This window comes from Notolepis coatsorum (genome assembly GCF_963971535.1).
Source record: "Notolepis coatsorum genome assembly, chromosome: 13".
Classification (NCBI taxonomy): domain Eukaryota; kingdom Metazoa; phylum Chordata; class Actinopteri; order Aulopiformes; family Paralepididae; genus Notolepis; species Notolepis coatsorum.
Window position 1 is genome coordinate 71209746 of NC_140177.1, and position 9909 is coordinate 71219654.

The following is a 9909-nucleotide window of genomic DNA, read 5'->3' on the forward strand; positions in this document are numbered from 1 at the left end:
CCGGGACTATGATTCATATCGACAAATGATGGGGTAACAGCCAGGGCGTCTGTTTCAACCATAATTAGTAGATCATTCCATGGATTTATTGAAGCTGTAATTCAAATGATTGGTCATTTGATCAAATGATCTGCAAAGCAATGTTGGTTACAGTTACCACTTAGCTTATACATATAGAAAGGGAGGGGGAGAGCGCGCAACAGGCACGCACGCAGTCGACCAGTGCGAGTGTTGCGAGAGAGACGCACTTCAGCCACACAGTCCGCTGCCTCTCGTCAAGAGAAGACCTACACCCTGCAGTGAGGCGCATCCACTCATCACTACCAATAATGTGAAAATCCGACGGAAACCTAGTTTGTCAGTCAGATGTTTAAACGTATCATTGCTTCATTGTACTCCAGTGTCGTTCATTTGAAAACCTACCACCCAATTTACAGTCAGGCAACAGTATTACAAGGATACCTGGACTGAGAGATGCTGCAATGTCCCGAGGAGTCTCCACACGCGTTAACTCTGGCGGATTCCTCTGGATTTTGTCAGCAGCTTTGTTTTTATTATTAGTGATTGTGGTCGACGTGGACGCATACAGCTGTCATGAAGTGAGAACAGCCTTTCAGCTGCGGCAGATCGGTCCGCTCCACCGGGTTCCGGAGACACCTGGCACAGGTGAGTGAAGTGGGCATGAGTCGCGTGGTCAATGTGCATCATCACATATCAAAGCGGTGCCATTCTGGCTCTGTCTGTGTGACACGAGACAGCTCGTCAGGAGCCATTGTCTTTATTTTGATCTGTTCATTTTTATTATTACCATAATTGGCCTACGTTTATTTATATTTTTTATATATAAAACGTGCTGGCAATACAACTTTTTGAGCTGTTGCTTTTTTTTTTTTTTTTTTTTTTTTTTATTGCAATGAGAAATATTGCAATGAGAAAATAAAGTGTGATTAGTAGAGTGACACGCGAAGGGCAGTTACGCTCCAGTCAAAGGCGCACGTGGTTCATCACACGCGCTGAGAGGATGTCTTGAAAGCCGATGTAAAGTAATAATAATGCTCGAGACGTGATGATGGCCACACACCCGCAACGTTACATGACTGAACTAATATCGAACAGAATTACAACCTGGGACCTCACTGATGCCTGCGTCACATTATTTCTAAACCAAAGTTAGTTTGTAGAAGAGAAAAACGAAAGCGTTACCATGGCGTAGACATGAAATCAAATACAGAGTGCATGCCTGTGGTTGTACGGTCATACTTATTGTTGGAGGTATTTTAATAAAGAAATTAAAGCAACTCGGCAAGTGGCTCAAAATAAATACCATATTCTAGCAGGTGATGCATTTTCTAATTAAAACTTGTCATTTACACAAGAAAGCACACAACTGTTTAAACCTGTGCGACTACATTCTTGTAAACTAATATCTTTCTTAGCAAAATATTTGATTTAGCCTATAACACTAGCATTTATTTATTTATTATACATCTCCAAAGATGGCTGTTTGACTGAGCCAACCTGCTGCTTACCAAGCAAACAACATGCTATTTTGAGAGAGATTAATTCATTATTTTTGCTAATTTCGTTTGGCTGAATATACATTGATTGAACTCTGCTGCTCAGACAGGGTTTCTGAGCTGGAGCAAACCAGATGGAACGGGAAGTTTCTCAACATGTCTCTGCCTATTATTATAAATGCTCCTTGGTTTCAACCTCACAGTATGTCATTGTTCATTATAGGACGTTTTGATTGATCTGTGGCTTCACCTGACCTGGTACATTTGCCAACTTTAACGTCAACTTTGATTGCCACTATTTGTGCTGGGGATGCTTGTCTAACATTGTATTCTCAAGCCCTGTTCTGTACAATTTTGCTGAGATTATACATGTTTTATATCATGTTATATCAGAAGTAGATTATTATGTATAGCCTTTTGCAGTACAGCATTGTCTCACTGAAGGATACACTGAACAACTTTATAATCTTAGTTTTGCGGTATATGATTTACTTCTGAATACAGAGGGGACAAAGTGTTTTGCTGGAATAACATTGGTTTCGAATCTGTTTTGAAGGTGGAAACATTTTGAAAGTGGTTTGGGCTTCAGTTCAACTATGTTGGGTTTCTTGGTTTTTACTGAAAACTCTTTTCTCTAATCGCCGTAAGGCACTTTTCATCACTCAGACAAATTATGTCATCTGTTTCTACTCACCTCCTCTCGTCTCCCATATAGGTTTTTTCATATGAAAGTAATAAAATGGATTATTCACTAGATAAAAGTGTCATACAAGGCCAGATAAGTCCTGTGTCATCTCTTTGAGAGGGACCAGCAGTGCAGCACAGCACATTTCTTTAATGATTAGGCAGAGTTTCCTGGAGCCACCACTTATACATGCAAAATTACTTTATTACTTTGATATGACTATGTGTCCTTTAGGTCAGAGCAGCACACCCCTTACTGAGCTGGTTCAGATGCATGTGAAACGTAAAAATACCCATATGGACAAATCACAATCACTGACCGGTTTACTGTCGCATACACGGGACACCAGCCGAAGTATCGCCATGTCTGACTTTGCATGCCGCCACAGGGAGAAGAGCAGCAGACAGCCAAGCAGTAAACATACCTAGAGGTGCATTCAAACCACTTGATATGTTTGTTTGGGGGAAGTCGCCACTAGCAACAGAGCATGTCGATTTCAGTTCAGGCGGTAGTTGAAAGTAGGCCCTGTGAGACAACGGAAGGGCCTTGGTTTTGTGAAGATGTCACCAGGCTTAATGGAAGTGCTTGTGCTGCGTGACAAGGTTTTATAGGTCGCAGGAAATAGGTAGGAGCTATAGGCGATATGACGGCACAGTGGGGACAGAATGTTGAAGCTGTTTATGAGCCCTTTTGTCTTCGCACAGTGAGAGGAAAGAGGCAGAGTGGTGGTATGAGAGGCATCCCATGCTACTGTCAGTGATCATGTGAAAGTCTAGGCTGCTTGATTGCCCAACTGTGGGCCTCCGGGTTCAACCTTGACAGTTCACCCAACATTATTTCCAGAAAGAAGGGATATAAACTCCAGCAGGTGATGATCAAGGTGATCATTAAAAATGAACCATAAAGAAATATTCTCAGAACAATGTTGGAGGGAGAAAACATGTTGCTATACGTGTTGATTCTATTAAGGGTTCAATATTGTACGATCATTTAATATTATGAAGATTTATATTGAGTGGAGCTGGATGGTATGGTCAAAATCACAATAGTTTTCAAAATTTTTATGGTATAATGATGAATTGCAGGGTAATTTGACAAATTGTATTGTTATACAATTGTCATGGTGCCGTTTCATTCAAAAGAGCATATTTTAATCCAGTTTCTACCCCGACGCCTTTATAATACTGTTGCAAGGAACACTTTTTAGATTAATTTAGAAAATACATGTATAATCTTTACTATTTGATCAATATTGACAACGGTATAATAAAAATCCATACATTTGCATGGATCCATGATGGTGTATCTTCCAGCCTTGTGATGGAGTAAAGGCTTCCTACATCACATCCCTGCTGCACCTCTAATCACAGCTAATTCAACATGGCCACAGCCTCAGTGATACACTGGTTTGATATATTGTGCTTGTTGCTTTTCATTTGGAGTGGCCCACGAGGGGTTGTTTTGGGTCAGGTACACTCTGTCTTCAAAGCAATGACCAGATGATGGGTGTGTGTGTGTGTGTGTGTGTGTGTGTGTGTGTGTGTGTGTGTGTGTGTGTGTGTGTTTGTGTGTGCGTGAACATTTTAGATTTGGTGCGAGTGACTTGTGTACACAAGGCTCTGCTACTCCGCTTCAATTCTCAGATCAAAAGCCAACCAAAGCAAGGCTTGAAATTTGAAGTGGCGAAACTTCAGCTTTTTTTCTCTCTCTCCACAGTCTGATATTTGTTTTAGGATACAGTACTGCGTTTCATTCATGTGTGGTGAACTGATTCCTCACCAAGCGCCTCAGGAGTGTGGCAGCAGGGAACTCAAGAGTCTGCCAATTGGATACGGGGATTCTAAATGGAAAGAATGGCACTTTTATTGCACACTATATTTTATGCTGGAAATGCTTTCTTTTATTGTCCCAATGATCCAATTGGCAACCAAGTAATCATGTAGTGCAAGTGTTCTTCATGGTGCTTCATGCTTATTGAGACTTAACACGTTGGTCAGATGCCACACAGATGCTTATTTCCCTGAAACCGGAGGAAAGCACAATATTGCTGAACAACACATTACCGTATTAAAATCTTTTCTGTGGAATCTACAAGCAATAAGTCTTAATTACATTACATTGAAGGCAGTTATACATAAAAATGTAGTCCATATAGCTTTGTGACAAAACAGAAGATGACCCCCCCCAACACCCCTGATATACAGTGTAAGATATTGAAACATAAATTACTTGTACTTTTTAAATTTAATTAACGTCCATTTCTGTGGTGCCTCATAGACATCAGTGTTAATGAGAACCTCTTAAAGGTGTGTGTACTATTACCACTATTAACCTGAATTGGTTTTCAGCTGAAAATACTTGCTTTCCACATGCTCAAGGCTTTACTCTTTGGCCCCTCAATTAATAAATAGTGGGTTTGTCCCGCTGCCAGATTAGGAGAGCTTAGGTAATCAGTGACACGGAGTTGCTTATCCTGTGATTATTTTTGAAAGTTATGACCGCTCTGGCGCTGTGATGCTCAGCCAAACACTCCACATCGAGATTACGAGGGCGTGCTGATGTAGCGTTTTGGAGATACATCAATTAGAGGGCAGAGACGAGCCACTCCATTCATAAACACACTTGCGCCATAGTTGGCTGGAGTTGGATCCTCAGACGGATAATATGGTTGCCCTATTTGTTGCTCAGATAAAACTTTCTGGTTGAACAAGGCTGCACAGTACAAGGTCTGATTGCGTATAACACACAAAGCGCACTAATTTTATCGTTTGTTTGAGTGATGTAATACAGTAATACAGAGTACAGATGCCTGATGCCATCCTCCTGTGTCATAAAATGAACATTGTTTTCAGTGACTTGATGCTCAAGGGCTATTGGCATTCTCTCCCTGAGTCATTAAAAGCTATTTTAGAGTGAGAGAGAAAGTATATACAATACAAAGCCATGCAGGGTCATGTGTTAATAGCAAGGGAAGGAGAACACAGCATGTTATCGCATGTCGCCACATCCTTAACTGGTTACAGCATCAAAAGGTTTGGCAAGCTCTCAAAGCTCAACATGCTCTTTGATTGCCTCTGGTTATTTGAGTTCCCTTTATAACTCAGCTTTTCTCACACAGAGCATACACATGGCACACACCTCCTTCTCCATACACAGTATGTCTCAGGAGTGCATTCCTTTTCATTTTAGTAGGCTGTCCCATAGGGGAGGGGGGGGGGGGAGAGGGGGTTGATGCAGCATAGTATCGCAATATTTTGAGTGGATGATAAAAACATATGGATATTACATTATAATACATCTAATATGTATTAGACAAAAGTGATTCCTACCCATATACTGTATAAGGGTGATAACATATTTTCTTTACTCTAGCCTTGACAATGTCCGCAGCAGGTAGCAAGACCTATTACAGATGACTGAACTGCCTGGCCCCTTTGATACTCTCACTCCAATCCTATCCACTCACTCCAGTCTCACCACTGTCTTCCCAGTCTGAAGCTGCTTATTTTTTTATCCACTTTTTCTCCTCTTTTTCAATTTTTTTCTCCCATCCCAATTTCGCTGTGCCAATTCTTCCCTCCCCTGTCTTGAACGTTGCTCACACGTCCACTGCACCACTCAGCCGCCCCCATGAAGCTGCTTATTGTGTCTGAGTCTGGCTCTAACACAGGGTCTCTGATTGGATTTTAGCCATAAGTCTATTTGGTGTTTTAGTAGGCTTTTGTGTCCCACCTTATCCTGCTGGGTAGCCGACTGCACTGGTAGAGAAAGACACACGCTGGTATCCCTGCCAAGTATACTATGTTGTTACTAACATGTCTAACCATATACATGTCCAGTCTTAGCTTAGTATTGACTGAGGCAAAGATGGTTTACTTTGTCTGTGCTTGTCTGGTGTTCTAGGAATATACCTAGTGTCTGAGGAGGAGTGGTCAACATTCTGGGAGAGTAAGAGAGTTGCCCTCATGTACAGCTTGCTGTCTGGTCGTTGAGAATACTAGTCTGTGGCTGAACTGTCTCCCTTTTTAGTGCCTCTTTACTACTACGCCCCCATCTATCAATCCACTGACCTCAGAGTTCTCCCCTCTTTAAAGCCCCCTGTCCCACCCCTGCCCTCTGGTGTGGCTCCGGACCCCATGCCAGTCACTGTGGGCACTGCCAGCTTGGAGTCTGGAAAAGCCAAACATTCCAGGCTCAATTCAGGGACGTCCAAAAATGCAGGTATGCAGCAAAGCCCCTTTGAGCCATGTTTTCATTCAACACGGTCCCTCCCAAAAGCACAGCAAATCAATATAGAGTAAATATCCTGCAGGTTCGGTGGATGGGACAACTTCAAAGGGAGAGGGGCTTCCTGAGTCGAGGAGAGAGGGTGAGCCGAGCAATATCTAAGGGAACCAACCCAACTGCATTAATTACCTACTTTCACACAAAGTTATTCTTGTTCTCAGAAAAAATATCAAAACAGCGGTGCCGTCAGGAAACCACCAGCCTTCCTGTCAACACATTACGAATCAAAACAAAATTTCCATTCCGTATTGATGGGAAGTGAAGTGTGTGGGGAATCTGTGTAACGTTATATGGTTATCAGTGCATGTGAGCGGGAGTGTGTATTTCTTTGTAGATTGAGGAATATAGCTACTTCCTTAGCAGTTCACTAACCACCTCCGTCACCACTGCTGAGGAGAGCTGGTTGGGTAGCAGCGCTGTTTTAAAACCTCAGTTTCCACACACAGGGATTTTGACTTGTGCACTGGAGGGCATTGGGGTGTAGTGGAAGTAATTGTGATCAACAAGTCAAGACCCCTGAACCGTGGCTTTAATACGGCAAATGCTCCGGATTATTTGTCACCTGAGGCCGATTAGGAGAATTAAGCCCCAGAGTTGACATCCAGTCTGGAGGTTCTAGTGTGTGAATGTTTGGCGAGGCAGAACGACTAGCATAGACACTGGCCACTAATTAGGAAGGACTTGTAGAAGTATTTCCAGCCTTGTTAGCCCTCTTGGGGGAAAGGCTTCTAATACAAATCAATATTCTTCTGGAACATTCTTGACACAGTCGACCTGTCCTGATTCCTGTGGTGGCTTTAGCTGCCAAAGTCTCTCTAAGTATCACTTACTCTCTGCCACGCTACCCGCAAAGGGACGGAGAGGCCAGGCTGGATTCCAGTGCGAGTCCCTGGATATTAGTTTCATATCAGAGATAACACGCACCAGGAGAGGAGCAGTCGGTGCAGAGAACCGGGTGAGGGACAGGGTGAGCGCAACCATAGGCAAGGCAAGGTAGAACGTTGGTAGGGGCCATGGATCAGGCAAGGCAAGGCAGGAGGGAGCAGCTGAGTGGAGAACAGGGCTTAACAACAGAGGAAGGGACAGACCTATTTCAAACCCTGCCCTCTTTTCTCCATCCTCCAATCACACTTTGTTATGATTGGAGGATTAAGAAAAGAGGGCGGGGTTTGAGATAGGTCAATTGTTGACGGACACAGAAAATGGGCCCGGTACAGAGAGACGGAGAGAATGGGGCTAGAGTGGCCAGAGGGCTGTCAGTCATGACTTCACTCCTCTGGCTCTGGGATGGGAACAAATGGAGGCTCACTGGGTAATTAAGAGACGAGCCAGGCCTCACTAGGATATGCCAGGCAAGCAGGGGGAGAGAGGGACTGAGAATGCAACCCTATTGTGTTTCATGGATGGATTTGGAGAGGGAGGCACTGGTCTTGCGGTCTGTCCTAGCCGGGCCGTGCTTTTGGGCTCTGGTTACACCACCTGCCCCCAGCTAGCCCTTTCCACCCCCATCCCCGCCAAAATGAGTTATCATATCAGGCCTCTACATTATGAGACCCTCCACCCTATCTAAAGAACAATAGTGTGTGTGTGTGTGTGTGTGTGTGTGTGTGTGTGTGTGTGTGTGTGTGTGTGTGTGTGTGTGTGTGTGTGTGTGTGCCCCTGTGTACATCTAAGTACAAGTGTGTGTGCATATATGCGTGCCCTTGTGTCTGTGTGTAGGTGTGTGTGCGGAAGAAGAGAGTTTTTTTTAATGTCCCATGCTAATTGTGGCCAGTCTTAGTGATGTCATGGCAGTGTTTATATATGTAACGGCAGTGACAAGCGGGGGCGAGGGTGTCAGGACTGGGTGGACTCTTATTTGGGAACTGTGCTGATGTCATGGTGCCTGATTGAGCTTGTCTTTGGATCCTATTAGATGGCATTAGATCATTGCCTTGATGTGGCTGTTATGAGCTCCGATATTATGGCTAGTGACTGTCCATTCTAGAGGTGATGTCAAAGTCCCCTCATGACTCACAGGGACAAGTGTGTGTGTGTGTGTGTGTGTGTGTGTGTGTGTGTGTGTGTGTGTGTGTGTGTGTGTGTGTGTGTGTGTGTGTGTGTGAGTGTGAGAGAGAGAGAGGAGAGAGAGAGAGAGAGAGAGAGAGAGAGAGAGAGAGAGAGAGAGAGAGAGAAAGAGAGAGAGCGAGAGAGAGAGAGAGAGAGAGAGACTGCAAAAGTGTGTCTGTATGCAGTATGTGTGTGACTGTATTGTATAAGCTTTGCCTGTTTGCGATTGCGGGGTGCAGGCATCTAAGTGTGTGTCTTAACACACACATTTTTAACATGCGTGCAAGCACATGTGCGAAGGCTATTTATATGTTTAGCAGAGGCTGTATTTATAGCAGTAAACATGGATGAATTCTTGTTGGTCTACTTTCTCACCCTCCCACGGTGCCTCTCTCTGTCTCCCGGTGGATTTATGACCAGTCTATCTACAGTATGTGCATGCTTAGGACACTATTCATGCTCACTCAATACTAAATCTGTAAAGCAAAAGCGGTGACCCAGGACACATTGAGTGTCTCTTCCTGTCCTCAAGATATAAATGTAGATGTAGATCTAAAAGAAAAAGGAAAAAAAACCTAATCCTAACTATGTCTTAGTCCCAGATTACTAAAAGAAACCTGGTTAAGCCAGACCTGGCCACAACACTCACACATGCGTGTTTCAACAATGGGGAGTCAGTCAGTCAGTCAGTCGGTCAGTCAGTCAGTTAGGGACCTTCGCTATTGTAGCCCGGCCCTCTGGGTCCGGCAAAAGCAAACATAGATATATTCTTTATATTAGTACGAGACGTGAGTCACGTTATTTAGCTTCACCAAAATGTAATAATCTCCCTTTCCACAGTAACCACTCCATCCTCCTAATCTTCAGGGAAATATATTTTGTGGGCTGCACGATTAATCGTTTTTTAATCGAAATCGCGATTTGGAATGATGCAATTATCAAATCGCCAAGTCTGCAATTAATTTTTTTTTTTTTATTTAATCAGGAAGTCCCATTGAGATACAAGATCTCCTTTGCAAGGTAGACCTGGCCAAGATGACAGCAATAACATTTGCAATACATCACACAGCAATAAAATGTGCGATACATCACACAAGAACATAATAAATGTGCATGTATACAATACATCACATGTAAACACAAAGCAGAATAGTCTACATGATAGTAAAAGTGTATAATACAGGGTAATACAGTAATTTTGCAGTTGGGACCCGACTACAGAAAGCAGCAACATTCTTCTTGTAATTTTTTTTTTAAATATGTTATAATCGCATCGCAAATCGCAATCGCAATATCTGTCAGAATAATCGCAATTTCTTTGTTTTGGTTTGATGTGTGGGTTGGAGTTGAGTGGGGATAGGGGTTTGCTAT

General features: G+C 43.2%; 1 protein-coding gene across 1 annotated transcript in view; it reads left to right on the plus strand.

Annotated features, from left to right (window-relative positions):
• Positions 1-338: 338 nt before the first annotated feature.
• The window catches only part of gpc5c (glypican 5c), a gene marked incomplete at its 3' end in the record, with an annotated part of 386127 nt that continues 376556 nt past the window's right edge, over positions 339-9909 (plus strand). Inside the window, 1 exon segment of the mRNA XM_084327706.1 lies at positions 339-666. Within this exon segment, the coding sequence (XP_084183832.1) occupies positions 483-666 (184 nt within the window). The 5' untranslated portion in view covers positions 339-482.